Below are 22,839 nucleotides of genomic sequence, written 5' to 3'. Positions count from 1 at the left end.
TGGTTAACAATAAGCGGCGATTCTCGTTGGTTATGCTATGGTTGACTGAAATTTTGTGATGAGTAATTAAAAACTTGATCTTGTCCTTTCTTTTGAATCTACCTTGAGAACAAGTTTGTAAGGAGAAGGAATTCGAACCTGCAAACGTATAATTTTTTGTCCTCATTAGTAATCATAAGATGCTGGTAGTTTTATCCTTCCGTGAGTATCTAGAGGATTTTTTGGAATTGTTATCTTCTTCAAAACGAAATAAACTTGACTTTCTTAAATAAAAAAAAAATTATTATTTTTATAATACGAATTTCGGTTTAAAAAATGTTGTATTTGATAGTCAAAACCGTAAAAAAATTTAATAGAAATTGATATTTGAAAAAAAAGATAATAAGACGAAAGAGTTAGTAGTTAAAATTGTAAATGAAAGAGAGAGAAAAAATTAATAAAAAAAAAATAGAGAAATATTATTTAATAGAATAGAGATAGGGATGGGGAATGGGATGTGGGAGGTTTTTAGAAGATGAATAAAATTTAAGAATAAATTTAAAGAAAGGTGATTTTGAGTTAAATTATAGGGATGAGAATGAGGATCCGGATGAGAATGCTCTTATAAGAATACTCTTGTTCTTTAAATTAATTAATTTATTAAAAAAAAAAGGAAGGAACATTCGACTGTCACGGTTAATAAGACGTGGCAGACAATGACCGGACTGCATGCGAAGATTAGTGGATTTGGGGGGCAAAGTAGGCGATCCCCACATCGTGGTAGCCAAAGGAACGCCCAACGCAGTCACTTTTCATAAGACGAACCCGATAACTCTCACCAGTGCGCGACACGTGTCCAATGGAAAGATAAGAGCTGCGCGTGTCCACTAATCGAAGCGAATGCAAAGACACGTGATGTGACTCACTTTTGCGTCCGACAAGTCAAAAGTGACCCAAATAATTATGATATCATGATAAAATTATATATATAAATTCCACGAATTTTGACCCCTTTCTCTTTCTCCTATTGAATTTCCTACTTCAAGAGAACGACTACACCTCGCATTTTTGTACCGCTCAATTTGACTGCACGGTTAAATTTTTTTCTTTTTTACTTAATAATTAAAGGAATAATTTTAAGTATATCCGTATATTTTTTATTTTTAAAAATATTTTAAAATATTTTAAAAAATATGAATAAATTTTTTTTAAAAAAAATTACAAAAATAATTATGATTTAAGTTGAGCGGTATTACTTAGGCAGTAGAATAACACCACTCATTTCAATTTATTTCGAGGTGTAAAATAATGATTCAAATTTTTTAAATATGCTGTGCAGTGTTGTCCAAATTTTCCATAAATCAATTAATTAAGGCCTGATTTGGTTACGGTAATTATTACAATTTTTTAAAACTCTTGCATAAAATATAATGAATAATTTTATTTTTTTAAATTTTAAAATAAAAATTATATTTTAATAATATTTTATTTCACTATCCATTTTTATCTCTTTTCATTTCATTTCTTATATATAATCGAACGAGGTTATAGACTCCGTTTTTTTCATAATAGTCTAAATTTATTTTATCACATCTTATCTCATCTTAACATTTAAATACTATTTAAGTAAAAAAATTTAATTTTTAATTTTTTAACTTTTTCATATAATCATTACAATTTTACCAAATTTTCAAACAAAATATAAAAAAATCAATTTTTTCAAATCTCAAAATAAAAATAATTTTATAAAATATTTTAGATTTATAATATTTTTGTTCAACTTTTTATTTCTCACTTCTCAAAATCCTATTAAATATCTTAACTCAAAAAATTTTAATATTATTCACAAACTATCTCACTACTATTATTTCTTATCTCTTCTTATCTTATTTGTATAACCAAACGAAAACTTTATGTATATTTGAGATTGTGGTGTATAATATAGGTTTTTGTTTTAAAAATTTTTTAAAAAGATAGAACCCATTATAAGAAAATGAGATCTCCTCATAGTAGTCTAGTGTATATTCTACTTTTATCTTTTATAAAATGATTGCGGAAGACTTTTCTCATCAAAAGAAACATGCACAAATCACTCTTTATTCCTTAACATAAGGGCGCTACCTGTATATGCGGGGGTGTGGTTAACCATTCCCCACACATGCCCTTATATATGCAGAGAGTAATGTTTCCACCCTTGACCCCGCCCCTCTGAGTTAAGGGTCAGCCCCCCACCTCGAGGTTGGCATTGGGGTGGGGGGTGAACATCTCATGATTCTCATCTGCCCTGTTTTTGCCCATTCCAATAGTATTGATGACCAATTGGACAAAAAGTTATTTTTTTTGTCTAAAGTTTTTTTTAGACCCAAATTATTATATAATTTAAATTGTAAAATAAAATTTATAAATATAATCATAATTTAAACTAATAACATAGTTTTTTAAATTGTTAGACTTGTATTCTATTGCCTTGATCTCCTAAACCAACATTTATATAAAAAGGTCAAACAGTGGCAAAACCAACAATTTCTCTTAGGAGGGCCAACTTTTCTACCGCATGGGATGTTCATGTGAAATAAAAAAATATTACAAAATCATAAAGCACAACTATATATAAAATTAAATCTCAATAATTTATCAAATAACGTAAAAATAAAATTTTAAAAATACAACTTAATGTCTATTTCAGGTTTTGACAACAGTATTTCATAGAATAATATTCATTCATTATTATTTTTATAAATATGAAATATTTAGCAATTACTTTCTTTATAGAGACTATCAAGTGATCTTTTAGAATATCATCTTTCATTCTAATATCTAAACTAATTTATTAAATTTCATGTAAAATATATCTATTTTGGTGTCACATTAAGCATATAAATTTATAATGCTACAATTAAGACCTTAAATAAATATTTTCTTGCTCAATGAAGTTTAGAGGATAAATCATCTCCATTATTTTTCATATAAATTATCGATCTTAAATTATTTTCTTATATTTTCACTTTGGATTCTATATTAAGTAACTTAATATTGTATAATAAAAAAAAACTTTGGGTTAATGTTAATAGTTTATTATTTCTCCTAATTTTAGTTTTAATTTAATTTTAGTGGAGCCACGTCCTTGAAAATAGATAATATATATAAATTATACAAAGTCTAGGGGTTATAGTAAAAAATCGGATAGAGATATTTTTTATGTGTATTGAAACTTTACAAAATTTTAGAAAGTATATGGCAATAAAAAAATTATAAATTCTTTTGGGGGCAGTTTCTATATATATAAAATTATGAATAAAATTTAGGAGTTATTTTGAATTTTGACAAATTTTGGGGGCGACTAAGTACTATGTAGATTCATCACTGAGGCTAACATGATATAAGAGTCTTATTTAAACAATGTAAGACTTACTATAAGTCTAACAAATTGTAATGTATACAATCTATATAAATATATATATATATATATATATATATATATATATAAGCTATAAGCATAAAGTAGAAAAAATGCAGGTCGGGATTGGGTCCAACTCACCCCTACCCCTGTAGGGAGGCTAGATGCGAGTGGTGAGATCCATCATCTGCATTTGGTGGATGAAGGTATGCCCCGCCCATATAGGACGGGACAGACAGAGTGTGGGGCCCACTGCCCACCCCATCCTTAACATACTTCTTTAAAACTCAAGCTCCAATCGCAGCCATGTAGATGGATATCCACTTTCCTTGCCCAAGTGTATCCAATGCCACCTCCAACTTGATCTATATGGTCCATGCACCATAGGTTCAAGGGTTTTTCTTGGGTGAACTTTCTTAAAATATATTTTTAAACTTTAATTATGTCTTAGCTTTTAGGTATTATCAACCAAGTCACGCTATATATAAGTCTAAAGCATAATACATCATTTATTACAAAATTTATTATATTCACAAAAATAGTCAAGATACAATATTTCTTTTAATCAGTATGTTTGGTGTATTAATAAAAGAGATTTGTTACGGTTTTCACAAACAATAAAAAAAATTATTACTCATCATTTTACATATCATATTTAATTTAATTCTTTTACTCATTATTTTTACACTATATATTTATTAAAAAAATTTAAAAAAAAACATATAATCTATAGTGTAAGAATGACAAATAGAATTTTTCTTAATAAAAAGGTTCTCAAATAAATTTGTATTATCACAACTTTGTTCGATTATACTGTTTGCGCGAATGATTATTTATGGTTGTTTTATTAAATTTAGATATTGGATTTATTATATTAAATATATATTTTATAGGCCAACCAAAATTTTGAATTAAAATCTAGAAAAATACAAATTTTAACACTTAAAAATCAGAGTCGTTCTTCTGTTAATCACAAATCAGAAATGTAGGGGCAATTGCAGATGGAGTTGTTTTCGATATTTCGGAAGAGAAAATCCAATTCCAACGAACTGACCCGGAAGCAAAGACCAATCACCAGTTCATCCACTTCCGTCGATACCAGTAAATTGCCAACGGCATAAAACCCACACAAAAACCATTTATAGTTTACTCCTCCCTCTCTCTCTCTCTTCATCTCCATCTCTCAATCTCTCTCTCTCTCTCACCTCTATCCAGTATCAGAAGAAACAAAATGGTGTGACTTTAGAATAAAGTTAATAAACTCTGAACACGTTCATATCCATCTGCTTCAAGCACACGCGAGAAAAATCCAAAACAAGTGGTACAGGTTTTTGTTTTGGGAGAATTGGAATCGGAATGGGAACCGGTGCGTCAAAACGTACTGACGGCGGGTCTCACGGGGGCGAGGAGGAGCGAGAGGAGAACCTAGACCAGGCGGGTGGCCAGCTCTACGTCTCCTTGAAGATGGAGAATTACAAGCGCAAGGGGGACCTCATTCCCCACGTCTACGGCTCCGTCCCTCTCGTTGGCTCTTGGGATTCTTCGAAAGCCGTATTTAATTTATTCTCTATAGCACTCATTCTCTCTCGCTGCGTTGTATTGCTTTTTTTTAGTTCTAATTTTTTTAAACTCTGTTTTCCTTTTAAAGCTTCCAATGGAACGCGAATCGGCGTCAATGTGGGAATTGAGCTTTGTTGTTCCCCCCAATCACGGTAACCATGTTTCACCATGAGGTCCTTACTGAATTAATCATCTTCATTGCTTTGGAAGTGCTTGGTCGCTTCTGGAAGCATAAAATGCCTTCATGCATGCTCAATAAATCGACAAACAACGCTTCCAAAATATACTAATTTATCGTTGTTCTTGGTTTCATAGAACAGAAATAAAAGAAATTGTTGTACTCAATTGAGAAAACTAGTGTAATCACGGCGTAACACCGTGGTAAGCATTGATATGCCCATCACATCAACCATAAAAAATGATTGACTTTCCATGTCAGAAGTGTCACACTAAGGGTTCTGCAAGTAGAATTTTTCTTGATTATTATCCTTAATCCGTTGGAAAATATGGCTTTAGATGGTGAGAAATGAAGGAAAAAGGAATCTAGTTATTTCAATTTTCAAATATTGCAGCAAACAGTTATGCAATAAAATTTAGGGGTTTCGGCATGTGTATTTCATGTTTTTATTTTGTCTTGGATGTAGAAACATTGGACTTCAAGTTTCTTTTGAAGCCTATGCACAATAATGCACCCTGTATAGTGGAGGAGGGTCCGAACCGACTGCTCACAAGGGGAACCTTGCAAGGGGATGCAAGGCTGGCTCTGTTTAGGCTTAATGCTGAAGAGGTTCTTGAGTATCGGATATTCATCCACGCTGATAGGGTTTCACCATTTGACCTTGCTGCTAGTTGGAGGGCTTATCAGGAGAACCTCCGGCCTTCAGCTGTTCGTGGTATTCCTGATGTCAGTATTAATTCAGTGCCGGTGTTGGGTGCCGAGGTGCATTTTTCACTTACAATCCTTTACCACTAATGCTTCTTCGTTAGACTTTGTTGAAGAGGTATTCTGATGGAAAATAACTTTGAGAGTTGTATTCTCATTTCAATAAGCTATGAAATTCAGTTGAACTAAAAAACATATAGAGAGCTTGTTCCTTTCCAAGATATGATTTTATATAACACCATCAAAATTTGAATTTTCTTCCCTATGCCAAATTAGAAGCTTGAGATGTCTCTAGTTCTATTCAAGGTAGCTGAATATTGGGTACAAACGGATTGTTTATGAAGTGCCAATGAGGCTTTCTTCGCTTGAAATCTGAGTTTGTACTTTTTGACATGTATTTTGCAATGTCTTATGTAGTTTTATAAGAGTTTTTTTTGTTCCCTTGTCTGTGCAGAATTGTTCTTCAGCTAGTTTGGAGCTTGATCTTGAACATTATCTTGTTCCAGCTCCATCAACTTCGGCCAATTCAGGTTTGGTTTATGCAGCTAACAACACAGAGACTCCAAGGTCATTAACACTTGCTGGGGTTTTTAACAATATGGATGCCTCAGGGAGTGTTTCACATTCCTTTAAGGATGGTGGTCTTTCTGTTGATCGACCTGCAACTATAAAGGTTTTTCTTGGTAACCGATCTTGCAAATATGTAAATTGACTTTATTTTGGGCTTTGGAGTAATTGTAAGCTATATTAGCACGAGGGTATGACTTTCGACATTTTGGTGTTCTTTAGTCCATAATGGAATGGAACTTACTATATGCAACAACTAGCATATTTATGTTTGGCACACTTGTTGATTCAGTGGCAACATGACACTATTACTTAAGGAGCTAGATAAGACACTTCTGGTCGATAAATCTGTCTGACTTGCATATGCCTCCAGCATTTATCCTTTTCTTTTATCAAATACTATGTTATTCTGGACCTAATGGTTTATAATCATTTGTATGTAGGAGATGGAGGTAATTGTCCCTGATTCATCCAGGGTGTATTCGGGCTCTGGAATGGTTGAATCAAAGTCAGTTGGGGCATTTTCACCGTTCCAAAAGCAAGATAGTCACAGGGGTCTCCTCGTAGATAGGGGTGTTGGATCTCCTAGGCTAGCTAAATCAGCTAGTGCAAGTACTTTCCCTATTGATCTCAAAATCGACACAGAAACAAAGGTTTGCAAAAATATTCATTTCCTCTAATCAGTGAAGATTGTGCAGGTCAAATAATTGCTGTGGTGGTGTTGTTTTATTAAATGATCACGTGGTTTCTTTTTAATTGTTAGAATTCAATGCCGGCTGCTGCTGGAGCTGTTGCAGCTGCAGCTGTAGCTGATCAGATGCTTGGACCAAAGGAGGATAGACATTTGGCGATTGTCCTGGTATTTCTTTGCAGGACTGGAATTCGACATTTGAACCTTGATAGCCTGAAAACTATGTGTTGGCAAATATTGCCAACATAGCAATTTCCCATTTCTAGCTCCATAAGGAGTACCATTGAGAGTGAATAGTTCTAAGTATTTATTTTGACTTTAGGTTGGTTTGCCAGCTCGAGGAAAGACTTTTACTGCAGCCAAACTTACTAGATATCTTCGTTGGTTGGGTCACGATACCAAGCATTTCAATGTTGGAAAGGTCATTTACATTCTCACCATGACTGTTCCTTTTGCTCTTCAGACCACTTGTTAGTGGGGAAAAATATGAAGATAAAAGCTATCCTGACTTTTTTTTCTCTTGGTTGCAACAGTATCGACGGCTTAAGCATGGGCTTAATCAGGTACATCACTGATCTGTTTTCCACATTGATAATTCTTCTAAGTTTTCTGTAGTTTGGTATGAGTAATTTCAGGCAGATCTGACTAATTGACTGTAATCTGTTGAGCGGTTTACTGGTCGTGCGATGGTAGTGTGATAGATACGTTTGAATAGTTGACTCATTGCTCTGTTTCCTTCTCTGCTAGTCTCACTATTTCTATATACGATTTTTTTTTCCTTAATCTCACCTCCTCTTATGTCATCAAAGGCTCACAATTTCATATGATTCATAACCATGAAGATGACATGCAAAAGTGCAAGGCAAAGACGTTAGTAGAAAACCATTTTGAGAAATCTTGTCAAATAGCTGATGGATGTGTGCATGAAAAATTTCTAGATCGTATTGGTAGGATTGGATTGGGTTTCCAGTCCACTTCAGCAAACTAATCTACAAGTATATGTTGGGATTGAAGGGGAAAAGAGAACTGGGTGTGGGCTTAGGTTACAATTGGTCTATCATGATGTAATGTTGGGTGTTGATGCCAGTTTTGGTATACATGCCATCAAATATTTAGATACCGAACCGGCCCGGCCATTGGTCCGGTACAGGTATTATACCTGTTTTGTACCGCCCCACACACTTGCAGTACCGGCCATATCGGCCGATATTTCGGCCTGTACTAGCCTACGTACGAGCCCATACCGGCTGGTATTTCGGGCTTTACTCTCTTCTTTTTCTTCTTCTTCTTCTTCTTCTTTTTCTTTTCATTTCTTCAAATTACAAGCTTATTTTTTGATCCTCAACGGTACACGAAACGGTACCGGTACCGAAATATTTTGTTCCAGTGCCTTGACCGGTACGGTATTCGGTACGGTATTCAAAACTTTGCCTGCGATTGCCTCACCCCCTGCAGTTAGAATGAACCTTGGAAACCTGAGAGGGGATACCTCCGATACCTAAGTTAGTTCTTTATACTCTTTAGAGCATATAGTATTAACGAGGAAAAGATAAGGGATTAAGATCTAGGTTTACCTCCCCTTTCCTACATATTGCTGGAGCTACTGGCAAAGCCCCCCGTTTTTCCTCTGCGACCCGATATGGACATTTAATTTGGTAACCCCCTCTAAACGTTTGATCTTTACAGCTTGCCATGGGCATGTCCCTTGAGAGGGCATTTCGGGGCATTTAATAGGGTAACCCCATCTGGGCCTCTGATCTTTACGGCCTATCTTGGGCAACCTGACATGGGCATGTCCCTTGAGGGGGCATATTGGGGCATTTAATGTGGCAACCCCCTCTAGGCACATAATTGTCGTTCTGGTCTGACATGACAACCAATTGAGCCAGTTGGGATGGACTGGACAATGTCAATAGGTTAGCCATCACGGGTTGTACTCTACTGGGATGTGGCCGAACGGTGACACCCATTCGTTGACTTCCCCTCTTTGGGCCATCCTTAGCTGTGGGAGAGAGGGGCCTTTGGGCCCAACCTAGGGGACCTCCAGGCCCTCTTTGACCCTACATTTTTCCGGGCCCATTTCCCATAACATTGGGATAGATTAATTTCAAACAAGAGGGAGTTGGAGTTTGATCAGGGGGTACAAATGTGTTTGCCTCTAATTATTGTGGCCTTTCAAAACAAGCTGGCCTGGAAGTTTTTGTTGTTGGAGGAAAAGTGTTGTCTGTGAAATGTTAGGGATTTCATAGTTTAGGAGAGGAAGCCCGATGTTTTCTTTCTGCTACATCTGCCAGTGCAGCGATGGCACCCAAGCTTTTACAGGGGAATGCATTTATATCCTTGAGATGTCAGGGTCTTCATATTTTGTCATCCGTCCAAGGTTTCTTTTTGGAACATCTTACAAAAGCCTGAATAAGATTTCATTAGTTTTCTTAACTTTCTGGAATGATTCGTGATAAATGAAGAATATCTTTGTGCAGTCTGCAGATTTTTTCCGAGCTGACAATCCCGAAGGAATGGAAGCACGCAATGAGGTGAATATTTACCAGATTTGTCGCTTTGAGTATATCCTGCAAGTATTAATTTGTTCTCTATATTACTCATGGCTTATGTAGATGAGGTGAATGAATATGGTGATGAGGGATAATAGTTAATTGATTATACTATTGTGAATTGGGGGTATCATCCCTCTATAACCTGATTTGTTTTTACAATGCGATACAAGTAGTTTTTTTTTTTTATTAAATTAAATTCTGGTCAATTGGTATTATTAACGCCATATTAACCCTCTTTTTTGTACATAGTTTTAATATATCACATGCTACTAGGTAGCCGCCTTGGCTATGGAAGACATGATATCTTGGATGCAAGAAGGTGGCCAGGTAAGTTTATCTTAGATTCTTTCGTATATCTGTGGCTTCTGCTAATCCATTTTTTTCATTAATCCCAATTTGGTTTTAGGTAGGGATATTTGACGCAACCAACAGTACCAGGAAACGAAGGAATATGCTGATGAAAATGGCTGAAGGGAAATGCAAGGTACCATGATCACTGCATGGGTAAGGAACCCCATGCATGAATAGTAGTATAAATAGTATTGAATCTTGATGCCTATTATTTTGTTTTAATGTAGATTATTTTTCTGGAAACACTCTGCAATGATGAACGCATTATTGAAAGGAATATACGACTTAAAATTCAACAAAGCCCTGATTATGCAGAAGAGTATGATTGCTCTCTGAAACCAGTTGCTTCTTACCTTGATTGAAAGTCGTGTACCTCATAAATTATGTCCTAGTGCAGGCCAGATTATGAGGCTGGATTGCGGGACTTCAAAGATAGACTAGCCAATTATGAAAAAGTAATTGCCTCAACCTATAAATTGACTAGGTGAGATTTGGTTAGTAGAATGCTTTGCATCATACTAAAATATGCACCGCGCTCCTGTTACAAGGTTTATGAGCCTGTAGAAGAAGGATCTTACATCAAAATGATTGATATGGTCAGTGGAAACGGTGGACAAATACAAGTAAGTTTGCTGACTTTATTTGTTTGAAGAATCTTATGTAAAAAGTTATTTTTCTAGTAAATCTATGTTTATCTTTTAATTGTGCACTCTGTTAATTGTTTTGAAAATTGCTTGATGATTATTGAGAAATTTTGGATGTGGCATTAATTGCGTATTGTTTGCTTTTACTGCCTTATATTTTTTAAGATTAAATTCTATTAAATAGTACTTAAATTCATAGCACTGGCCTCTTGTATACTCCCTGCATATATGGGCTATGCCTAATTATGTGGATTAATAAATTTTTACTTATAAAAAAAGTTGATGGCATTGTCTTCCCTGCCAGGTAAGGGGGACTGCTCAGGGGCAGTAGTTGTCAGTTAACATGTTTGTTGTAAGCTGTCATTATTACTTAAAATATATATAAACATATATATTTCCTGCAAATCCTTTGATGTTCATGCATCTTTGTTGTCCTCCTGATGTAATTGTGCTGTGAGACCTTGATTTTCGATTTACGGACGACGTTTTTAATTTCTTCAGGTGAACAATATCAGTGGCTATCTTCCTGGGCGAATTGTATTTTTCTTGGTATGTTCTTGTAAAAATATGGTCATGGTATATATTATATTTTCCTTATTTTATAAGGCTTTGTGATCTCCAGAGTCTTTTCTCATCTTGTTTAAGCAATATGACCACATCTGGTTTGTTCTTTAGTTTGCAAATTGGTCAACTGCATGGCTAGCTCGCACATATTTATAACTCTTGTGCAAAGAATTGTCATTTTCAAATTTTTGATGAACATCTCTGCCTATGTGGCTGTACTATGTAAACAGCAGGTGTGCCCATTTGTGTCAATGACAGCTTAGATATGGCCTGAATAAGATTTTTTATTTTATTTTTTGCAAATAATTTGGGCTTGAAAAAGATCAAATTAAGAGATAAAAGTGTAAACTGATAATAATCTTCACATAATAGGTTTCCCACATATTTTCCGATATATTTGTTTCACTAAATTTGGGCTTGTAAATAGGGACTGACTTCTACATCACCACACTTTAAGATGAATGAGCGTAGAGTAAGGTTACCTGGAAGGTGGTACATTTAGGGGATGTTTGGAAAAAATTTCCATTTCATCCCATCGCATCTTATCCCATCTCATTTCCTTCTCAAACATCATTCAAACACAAATACTTTCAAACTAATTATTACAATTTTCTTAAACCTTCAAATAAAAAATAATAATAATTCAACCTTTTCAAATTCCAAAACAAAAATAATATTAAAAAATAATGTTATAATAATATTTTAACTTTATAATATTTTTTATTCATCTTTTCCTCTCTCCTTTTCCAAAACCCAATAAATACTTAATTTAAACTATCTCACTACTATTCACAAACCATCTTACTATTCACAAAAGAGTTTGGCTACAAATCAGCCACTATTCACATCACATACCCCACACTTATAGCTTTTCATTGGATGTGGGAGAGTTTTTCATGGGGTGTGGGGTGTGGATGCTGAATAGTGGCTGATGAGAAGAATTATTCATTCACAAAATTCTCATCTTATCTCATTCCCCAAGCATCCCCCGAGTTTCGTGGCATCCTTATGGGAATGTGGAAAGCTTGGGCCCCTTATATCGTATGGTGGGGGTAAGCTTAGTTGGTTTGCTACTTGGTCGTAGTACACATTGGGACACGATTTGGGTCATGTGAAGATCACCATTTCTATTTATGCATGCATGCATGTAGCCATGTCGGTAGGGAGGTAGGTATGTACTCGTATGGATTTCACCATTTGTATTGTTGTGTTGTTTTCAGATATGAGATCTTTTTGTGTTGTTGCTCATAAAAAAATAAAAAGAGATTTTTTATGCTGTTACCATGTTGATAAATCTTCAGATTCTTGGAATGTTTCATCATATCTGTTGCAGGTTAATACCCATCTCACACCCCGCCCAATTTTACTTACTCGGCATGGGGAGAGCAAGGATAATGTTAGAGGCAGGATTGGAGGTGACACTGCTGTGAGGTATGTCTTTCTCTTTACCTTAAGAGACAGTATGGTAGTATCTTTAATTTTCATCTGTTCATACAGATATGGTATTCTGTTAGTAGCTAAATTAACAAATTGGAACGAGTACACATGCAAGAATTCAAACATTGACCATATTGCAGTTGTGCTATCATCAGCCTTTGAGAAATGTCTTCTTTATGGGGGGAGATTGTTTCCAAGGAATAAGTTTGGTTTTGACAATCTGGTGATAAGATTTGGAATCTATACTATTTTTTTTTTTCCTTTTATTGGTGGTACTGCTAGAACTGCACGCTTGGAGAATTTGGAATCTTCCCTATTCTTTTTCATTTGATCGGAGGTACTGCTAGTCTCCACCCGGACCACACTGCAGAATTGGACACAAAGCCATCTTCTTGCAATCCTGCCTTCCCGCTTGGGTTTGCTGAAGATCTGACTTCATAGACCAGAAAAGCTATTTTTGCAAGTATTACAAAGGACTAAATTCTACTCTTTTGGCCAATGGCCTACGGGCCAACTGGCATCCACCCTAGTCCTTTGGGACCATGGACTAAAAGCTGGAGGGTTCAACCCTTGCTCTAATGCATCTAAAAGATTTCCTAGCAAAAGAAATAATAATTCTATTCTTTTGCCCTTCCGAGAGCTTCTTAAGAACATAAATTTGGCAAAAGAGAAATGACAAAAATAGAAGAAAGTCATCAGTGCTGTCAATTGGTTGAGGCTGGATGGCTTTCGTGGTCTTCTAAGGAAAACATATCAATCACATTGATATATAATAACTGTATCTCATCTGAACCTTTAATTAACACGAAGGGAATGATTGATATGCAAACACCAACTGCTACTCATAAATGCATCAAAAAATGAAGGTCAGGTTGTTCGGATGCTGATTCAAAACCCAGAGAAGTCATAATATACCTTCCTGATTTGATGTTTTCGGTGAATATTTTGTATAACATCATACAATGACATGCCAACAGTAACACTAAAGTTCTATCTGAGAATTTGAATGTTTTATCTGTACCTAATCTTCTTCTGGCATCGAATTAGTTTTTTTGCCCTTTTCCTATCATCAGTGTTGCCCTGTATCTGGTTTCATTTTCTTAAATTCTGAGATATGTGTGCGTATTTTGTCCTGTCTGCTTAGCTGTCTAAGCTATGCATTGTGATTTATTTATGAAATTTAGTTCTGCCATGGAAATCGGTTTCAAACCATGATGTGACTCACCCATCTATACTGCAACTTGTTTGTACAGTGATCGTGGAGAAGTTTATGCTAAAAAGCTGGCTAACTTTGTTGAAAAGCGACTCAAGTCAGAAAGGGCTGCTTCTGTAAGCTTCTTTGTATTAATGATAGTGATGTTTAGACTTTTATTGTATCATTTACTTTGAAGCAATACTTTTTGTGTTTATAGTGACTTGCATGTATTATTCAAACTACAAGAATTGAAGCAATAGTAAGTCGATTCTCGAACCATAGAGGACCTTACTCTTTTTCCTCCCCTTTGCAAGGCAAACAAAATAACCAACTTTTGTTTATTTCGTTCAACAGCTGATAATTTGGGAATACAACTATCTTTATTTGAGGTTTTGAAATTCCTTTTCTTGCGTTCAACTATCTTTATTTGACTTAGGAAGACAGCTATCTTTATGAAACAAATGGTAATTGATGTTCTCGAAAGCCAGAAAGAATTCCAAGATGTTATATTTGACCTAAAAATAACTCAAAACACATTTGGACTTATACTCTAAAGCTAAAGATCTAGTCAAGGCTATATATGGATAATGGAACCTATTGGAATCATTTATAACCCACAAGAATCTTTACCTCCTAGGCAATGTGGGACCCCACACACCCTTTACTACTAAATCTAGGGTATAGTAATCTCTTCTCCATAAATCACTCGCATCCTGTCAGTCCATTTTGTTGTGGGTGGTTCAGCTCAAATTGACAAAGCCTACATTAAAGCATATTCATTACATATAACGTAGCACAAGCATTTCATTTTAAAGCATTTATAAACTTGAATTTATAACTTATTGAAAGGCTATTGACATGGCATATAACATGACACTTCATTTAACATAATGTGACATTTAAACTTGAACATTAAGGGCATGGTCATACTTGCCTAGACTTGAATGTTTAAATGAATAGAACTTTTCTAGAATCATTCTAGCAACTTGTCTATATTGCTTATCACTATATCGATTGACTTTCAACTATTAATTTCTGAATTTCTTTGAAGTGACATACTACTTTCTTTTTTACTTTGTAATCTTTTAGATTTGGACAAGCACACTGCAACGAACAATTCTGACAGCAAGTCCAATTGTTGGATTCCCAAAGGTTTGTCTTGGTCCACAGGAATGTCACTGGACGAAGCCTCCTTTTTTTCTACGTATAAATGATTTTGGTGGACAATAGATGTCTATTGGAATTTTTTCTACAATGTGCGTAGGAGGTTGTGTAATTTCTTTTGTATATTTGGTAGATACAATGGCGTGCACTTGATGAAATAAATGCAGGAGTTTGTGATGGGATGTCATATGAAGAGATAAAGAAGAACATGCCTGAGGAGTATGAGTACGTTGCAATTTTTATTTATTTTATTTTTTATATTTTATCCGTTTCTTTTAGTTGGCAAATACAAGAACGTATATAAAATCTCTCTGAATAACAGTTAGTTCAGTACATTTTTTGTTGGTATGAATAAGTTGTGTTTTATTTAAGGTGTGTGCTGGATAATTATGTTATTGAAAAAATGTCAGGGCACGTAAGAAGGACAAGCTGAGGTATCGGTACCCTCGTGGCGAGTCCTATTTGGATGTTATTCAAAGGTCCGATACTCATAGTCTTAGGATCCATTGTCTTTGAATACTTTGTTTTGCAACACATTCTACAGTTTTGACATCCTCCCGTACTGCAGGCTAGAACCTGTAATTATTGAGCTTGAACGACAACGGGCACCTGTTGTAGTGATATCTCACCAGGTTTTTTATATCATAAACTTCTGTTGTATCAAGTTTTGATGTTGCAGTTACGATTTGGTTAAGCTTCGCTATTGCTTTATTTTTGCAGGCAGTATTGAGAGCGTTATATGCATATTTTGCTGATAGGCCTCTTAGAGAAATTCCACACATTGAGGTTAGATGGCCTGTAACATTGCCTTTTATGGTTGAATATATTTTACAGTTATCTTTACATTCCTTCCATGTTTTGTGCATGTATGTTGGGGCAAGAGGGATAAGGATTTTTCTCCTCCACTAGAATATAGAAATCATCCTTATTAGGGTTTTCAGACAATCATCTGTTATAGTTGTTGCTAAATCCTGAGAATTACAGAAGTCAATCGGAATACTGTGTATGTGGAATTTCATCCTAATAGGATTGGCATTCTGGTTTTCAGGTGCCACTTCATGCTATAATAGAGATTCAAATGGGAGTTACAGGTGTCCAGGAGAAACGATACAAACTCATGGACTAAAATTAGCGTACAAGAACTCTTGTAATTTTAGTGACTCAAATGTTGAGGCAAAGTTTCCATTCTTTTTATTCTCATTCGTCAATAAGATGTAAGAGCACTGCCAGTGCCTAGTTAAATTTTGGGTAACTTAAGCAAAAGTGCTCTGCATTGAAGTAGTCAAAACTCCATAATTTTACTTTTGAGCTATAATAATTCTATTTCTTCCTTTAAATTTGGCCAGCCACTATTCATCTCCAAAACAATATATTACTCTAAAAATATTCCTAAATGTATTTGTTGAATAATTAGGTTGAGAAAAAAAAATAGTTGGGAAACAATAATTTTAAGTAAAAATTAAATTATTAAGTAATATATTAAACGTATTTAAAAATTTTTTAAAAATATTATTAAAATATGTAATATCATATTATTATTTTGATTTTAAAATGGATAATTCAATGCGGATTAATATCTCCATTAGTTTTGGTTTTAGCCAAAACTTTATCGTTTGTTTTCAGAGATAAGATGAGATGAGATAAGTTGAATAAAATATTATTAGAATATATTATTTTTATATTAACAATTAAAAAAGTTAAATTATTTATTTTATTTTATATGAAAATTTAAAAAAGTTGTAATAATTAAAATGAGATGAGATAATATTAAAATTTTGTGAATGTAAACAAGATTATAGTTAAATTTTGGACTATGCTCTAACATCGCCATAAATTTGACATTGAATACATATTTTCAATTGTCATCAATCGAAATATGGTCCTTACTGCTGTTTAAATTTTCCTTGTTCTTACCTCATGGGTGAAAATCCCAATGCCTACGGTGTTCTTGATCAACAAGAATATTGTACTCTGCAAATCCAGACCCAACTTGATTCAAAGTTTCATATGGATGTTGGGTTTTTGCTATAAATTGCGTGCCCTATGACTGAATTCAAAGTCTGTCACATTCGTGGTGCGTTTGACCCTTAGCTGGGTCGCGTGTCACAACCCTCTAACTAACACTAGAATTTAATCACTTGCCTGAAACATGCAGCGAGAAAAAGTTGGAATTTAGCGAAAGATCTACTGTAGTAGCCAGAGGATGGTGATTGTATAGTCCAAACAAAAACCCTGCCTTGATTCACATGGGAGTTGGGACCACTGTTCCCATATTCACGCCGGAGTGTAGCAGTGGTTCAACAAAATTTAGTCAAAATTTAATTAAGAAATTTATTTTTATAAACTTAGTTAGTCACTTTTTAATAATATTAAATAATAAATTTGTTAAATTTATCATTATTTTATTAAAATATTAATTTTAAAATTTTTATTTATTTTAATTCTAATTATAATTTAAATATTTATTCATTATTAAAAAATTAACTTTTTTAACATTTATATTATTCCAACCGACAAAATTTTCTAATGGTCTTTTTTTAACAATGATCATATTTTTTTCAAATGTCATATTTTTTCAAATATAGTATAGATGCAAATTAAAGCAAAAAGCTAGGCAAATGATTAAATATGTTTAATAAACAGAAATTACAAAATGCAATAGGTAAGAAAAGAAAAGAAAGAGGGAAATGAAATTTTTTATACCAAAATAATATTTGGCTAGCAACTAGGGCTTAACAAATTTGGCTATTAGAATTAATGAAATCTAAAATTACTGTAACTTTTTTTAGCCAACCACATCTTCTTTTTTATGCTTCCTAGTCAAATATTTTAATTTTGTTGAGCCTACTACTAATGTTCTTAGGACAAGTTTGGACATGGAATGAGACATAAAATTTTCATATAATTTCATTTTATTTCATTCTATCTTATTCTAACCATAATTTACATACAAAATTTTCAAATTAATCATTACAACCATTTTCAAACTTTCAAATAAAATATAAAAAATAATTCTAATTTTTTTAAATAAAAAAATTATAAAACTACATTCTTACCATATTTTAACTTTATAATAATTATTCTTCAATTTTTTCTCTCTCATTTTTTAAATTTAAAAAAAAATTCAACTTAAATTATTTTATTACTATTTACAAACTATCTCACGATTATTTATAAAAAAATTTAAATCTGCCTAATCCTGTGGGTCCCTTCTCACCCTACTCCCAAGACTACCATACAATGATACAAGGAACACGAAAACAGAAATTTAAACAAAAACAAAAGGGAGTTGAAAAAGATTGTAGTTAAAAAAGGCAAAAACTTTGTCAAAAAGTTATCGGAGAGTTTCAAATCAGAGGAAATCAACCTTAATATTAAACATTTAATACATCCTCGCTGGGCCTTTTTCTCTTCTCCTAAAGCTAAGGCTCAGTTTGTTACCCAACTTAAATTATTTTATTTCATCATATATAATTAAGATAATTTTCTTAAATTTTTATATAAAATATAATAAATAATTAAATTTTTTATATTTTAAAATAAAAATTAAATTAAAATTTTATATTTTAATAATATCTTATTTAATTTTTAATTTATAAGTCATCTTATATCCAAAAGATAACAAAAGTCTTGTTACCCGCCTTGAATAAGAATCTATCTTGAATTCTAAGTCCGCAATATCCTCCACAGAGCCACACTGACACATACTTGAGAGAGAGAGAGATCGATCTTGGCAGTTGATAAGAAGGACATTAATTTCACGTAATTGTTCTTTCATGCCAAAGAAGAAGAGCAGCATTCTATTTCTTACATCCCTCGCCTTCTCTGCAACGAAATAGTTCGTATGGAGAAATTGAGAGAGAGAGAGAGACCCACCCATTCTATGCTCAGTAAGATCACAATGTTTCCTCCTGACTCGCCAAAGCAACCCACCTACACACCGACCCACATTGTCCGGAGCAATATATTCTCCTACGACGGAAACATCATGCTAGCCGCCTTAATGTCTCTTCTTCTTGTCATCTTCTTCGTCTTCCTCCTCCACATCTATGCAAAGTGGTTCCTAGCGCAAGCCCAGCAACGGAGGCGACGCTCCATGACCGTCTCGCACATCCGACGACCCTCTCGGATCCACCATTTCCATACCTTCGACTTTGACACCTCCGTTTCAAACTCTCCAAGGAAAGGTCTCGACTCCTCCGTCATAGCTACGATCCCCTTGTTTGAATACAGTTCGGAGGATCAAAAGGGGTTGGAATGCGTCATCTGCTTAAGCCCGTTTGAGGAGAAAGAGATAGGGAGGAAGTTACCAAAGTGCCACCACGGTTTTCACTTGGAGTGCATAGACATGTGGTTGAGTTCGCATTCGAACTGTCCCATTTGTAGAGCTCCGGCGGCGTGTGAAGCTAAGGTTTTGACCGTTGGTGCGGAAGTAAATGACGGGACTTCAGCTGTTGATTCTTTCGAGGGAGTGGGAGTTGATCAGCTGGGTGTGAGCAATGGGGATTCTGCATTGGAGATTGTGATTGATGTTCCAAATTCAGAAAATGTGACTGATCAGAATGAATTGGCGGGCGATACGGATTCTATGTCTGTCTTCGTCGTCATCAACGTCGTTGATTTGTTCGTTGATGAGGATGCTGAACAGGAATAGATCAGAGAATGATCAGACTGATCAGAACGGAGTGGAGGAGAGTTCATTATCAGTGTGTTCATCATCTTCGTCCCTGGGTTGTTCATTGAAGAGGATCCTGAGCAGGAATATATCATCAGAACGAAAGGTTTTCCCATCATATCACGTGAATGAATTGTAACAGAGATCATTGTGAATGTCAAACCCAGATCCTTAGTTGTATAGAGTTCATGAAAGTGAACATCTTTTGCCGGTTCTGCAACCTTTGTGATAAGATCAATGAACTTGTATACATGTCTTCCTTTAAGAATGGGAAAAGTCTTGATTCCCCGATTGTGTTCAGTCGTTGGGCCTAAAAGTTGGCCAGTGATGTGATGTATGACGAATCCTCATAAATGCAGACATGATGTTTATTGTTTGCATATGATTTTGTGCACACCTTTGACGATGTGTCCAACGAACAAAAAATGTGCAAATACTATTGAGTTTTGAAAAGGAAAAATATTGGCAATCAAGTCAAGACACACCCTACGTGACAGATCGGATTCACTAATAAGTGAACCGATTCTATCTCTAAGCTCCCAAGCTCTCAATTTTTCAAAGGTTACAACTCTCCCCCTTTCTCACCCCCTCAGACCCTGGCGAGAAAAGCTTCAGTGAGATTTTGGACGTGACGATTTTGATTTTTGCAGGATGCGATTTCGAGTTCCATCAGTGAGATTTTGACTTCCTTTTCTCTACAATGAGATTTCTTCTTCCACATTAAGATTTTTTATTCTTTTTCTCTGCGATTTTGACATACTCAGATTTGAACCACAGTCTACCGACACGAAGCATGCAATCCACCGATGCGAAGCCCTCATTCCATTGACGTGAAGCCCTCAGATTTGTGGGAGGGGTGATGTATCGTTTATTGTAAATAATCTTTTTCAAATTTTTTCTTGTAGTACTCATTTTTTCTCTGTGATTCTAGGTCTTTTTACTTTATTTTTTTCTCTTTGTTTATTCCATTCTTTTTTCCTCCAGTGTTTAGGTATATTAGCTGTAAATTAATGGTAATTTGCTAAAAATTAATTGGGTTGTTTCTGTATGATGCACATTGCTAGAAATTAAACTCCAGAGTGCAACCTTGTGAGTTGTGACCCAACTGGTGGGGGTGGGGGGCGACGCCGATGAAAAGACGGCGTGTGTTGTGACCCAGCTCGTGGGGGTGAGGGAAAGGATGGGCGACACAGCTGGTGAAGGTGGGGGGCGACGCCGAGGGTGGGGAGAGGAAGAAAAGGAGATGAGCTGGCGACGGGTAGGGAGTAGAGTTGGGCGACGAGTGGAGTGGTAGCGCTGTGCAGACCGCCTCGGTGTTGTTGGAAAGAGAGACAGCGTTGTCAGTGGCGGTGGGCAGAGCACAATCGACGTAGGCGAAGTAGGAGTTTCAATGCGGGCAAAAATTGAGAGGTAAGAACCCGGGGGGTAAATTTGAATCAGTGAAGAAATACAAACCGACCAACAAAAAGCATGTTTTGGGTTTTAAAATTAAAAAATAGATGCCACGTAAGGTGTGTAAAGAGTGCGCTGCTACAGGGGCTGATGCATAGCAATCCTCTTTGGAAAAATCTAATTGTAAGTATAATTATGTATTAATATATATATTAATTTATTGTGATTGATTAAAAAGTAAATTTTATTAAAAACAGTACTAATTTAAATTTTAAGTATGAAGGAATCAATATTGATATGCAGATTAATGCGTGACTTTATTTGTATGTAACAAAACTCTTGAGCTTTCTATTCATATTTTTGAGAAGTTTACCTTTCACCTCAAACCATTAAAATTATTATTATTTTCCATTCAATTTACAATATGATTTTTAATTTATCCAAGATGTCATATTTAGATAAACATAAAATACATCATATTTAGATAAACATAAAATACGTATAACTTGACGCAATAAATTACAAGAAGGGTAGCATTTGAGGATGAAGAAATAATATTTATAATTTTAATGTGTTTATATTTTGCTCATTTTTTTTTAAAGAATGGATAAATATGAGATTTATATAAAAATATTATTATTTTTATGTTAAATTCTATTTTTTTAATTGAATGTAGGATATTTATTATGGGTGCTACAGCCCCCACCCCTTCCCCGGCCCCTCATGGATGGGGGGTTGGGATTTTTTTCCCAAACTCTACCCCGTCCATGCAGGGACGAAATACCCCGTCTGTTGACAAGGGTGTGGGGGTGGACCTCCATCTGTCCACCCCCCCGCCCTTCCCCTCCCCAATCGATTACTATCGTGTTTAGTGTCCACCATCTTTTCAACGACAACAACAAATCTAAGCATTAGAACTCACTGATGGAATCAAACCAGCCAAAAGAAATGAGAGTGAAAATAGGAACCAGAAAGAGTGAACTTGAAAGAGCGAAACAACCTTGTTTGAACTTTGAAGATCTAGAAAGTTTGAAAATGAGCCAAACAACCTTGTTCTTCCTTCTTCATATCATCTCCTTCCAAACTGAGCGTTGTTCCTATCCTCCTCCCCTCATATGAGCTGACGTCTGTTACACCTGCAAATGAAACTGGTTAGAGGAAAGAGATATTTTAATAAAGAAGATGAAGAGGGTTGAGCAGTAGTTTCATCTATCTCGGAAGGGCAGAGGCTCAAAGGTAAGAGAAATCAAGAGAGCTCATATGCAAAAAGGGTTTGATCGAGAGAGATCGAGAATTTGGAAAAGCTGAAAGTGATAAGTTTTTTATTTTGGAGAGGCGGGGTTGGGTTCCCCTTATATATGCGAGGGTGGGGCGGAGTACTTACAGAATGAGACTGAGCCACCTCAATCCCTAGCCTTTGCAATGCCACTTTCATACGGGTTGGCCTTGTCACCTATACAGTGTGGATCCACTACCCCACCTAGACAGGAGTAGGGTGAATGAGGTGGTGCAACAGGTGATGGGTATCCTCTATTCATCTCTAATAGTTATATATTTTAAAACTGTATCTAATATTATTAATAAGAGTTGTTCTACGGAACAACAACTGTAGCAGCTGTACACTTGCACACCAAACGTGGCATCCCATTTATTTATTTATTTTTAATAATTCAAAACGTGAGTTTTTAAAAAATGTATACCGTTGGTGTTTTCCATTTCAAATTCCTCCCTCCTGCGAAACCCCTCCTACGTCACCCGCGTGACACCTTCCTCCGCCCAGCGCCA

At 35.1% G+C, this 22,839-nt stretch overlaps 2 protein-coding genes across 2 annotated transcripts; both read left to right on the top strand.

Moving 5' to 3' along the window:
• Positions 1-4,344: 4,344 nt before the first annotated feature.
• On the top strand, positions 4,345-16,324 carry LOC122291778 (6-phosphofructo-2-kinase/fructose-2,6-bisphosphatase-like). Its single transcript, XM_043099751.1, has 23 exons — positions 4,345-4,927; positions 5,025-5,088; positions 5,581-5,876; positions 6,274-6,492; positions 6,830-7,039; positions 7,150-7,245; positions 7,400-7,498; positions 7,611-7,640; positions 9,558-9,611; positions 9,906-9,959; positions 10,039-10,116; positions 10,211-10,302; positions 10,381-10,438; positions 10,532-10,606; positions 11,129-11,176; positions 12,525-12,622; positions 13,882-13,957; positions 14,913-14,975; positions 15,121-15,212; positions 15,398-15,466; positions 15,556-15,619; positions 15,708-15,773; positions 16,036-16,324. Exons 1-23 carry the CDS (start codon positions 4,733-4,735, stop codon positions 16,111-16,113), a joined length of 2,274 nt encoding a protein of 757 aa, XP_042955685.1. The 5' UTR covers positions 4,345-4,732; the 3' UTR covers positions 16,114-16,324.
• Positions 16,325-18,635: 2,311 nt separating this feature from the next.
• Positions 18,636-20,042, top strand: LOC122291409 (RING-H2 finger protein ATL63). Its single transcript, XM_043099117.1, has one exon. The coding sequence runs from the start codon at positions 18,832-18,834 to the stop codon at positions 19,639-19,641; it is 810 nt and encodes a 269-aa protein (XP_042955051.1). The 5' UTR covers positions 18,636-18,831; the 3' UTR covers positions 19,642-20,042.
• Positions 20,043-22,839: the final 2,797 nt, after the last annotated feature.

This window comes from Carya illinoinensis, chromosome 13 (assembly GCF_018687715.1).
Source record: "Carya illinoinensis cultivar Pawnee chromosome 13, C.illinoinensisPawnee_v1, whole genome shotgun sequence".
NCBI lineage: Eukaryota > Viridiplantae > Streptophyta > Magnoliopsida > Fagales > Juglandaceae > Carya > Carya illinoinensis.
Note: the sequence above shows the minus strand (reverse complement) of the source record. Positions and strands in the feature narration are given on the sequence as shown.

Bases quoted from the DNA above. Each gene is read 5' to 3' on its own strand.
- LOC122291409 (XM_043099117.1), top strand. From the start codon at position 18,832: ATGGAGAAATTGAGAGAGAGAGAGAGACCCACCCATTCTATGCTCAGT.
- LOC122291778 (XM_043099751.1), top strand. From the start codon at position 4,733: ATGGGAACCGGTGCGTCAAAACGTACTGACGGCGGGTCTCACGGGGGC. The intron at 7,641-9,557 runs GTACATCACTGA...ATCTTTGTGCAG, and splicing joins TTAAGCATGGGCTTAATCAG to TCTGCAGATTTTTTCCGAGC. The intron at 11,177-12,524 runs GTATGTTCTTGT...TATCTGTTGCAG, and splicing joins GGCGAATTGTATTTTTCTTG to GTTAATACCCATCTCACACC.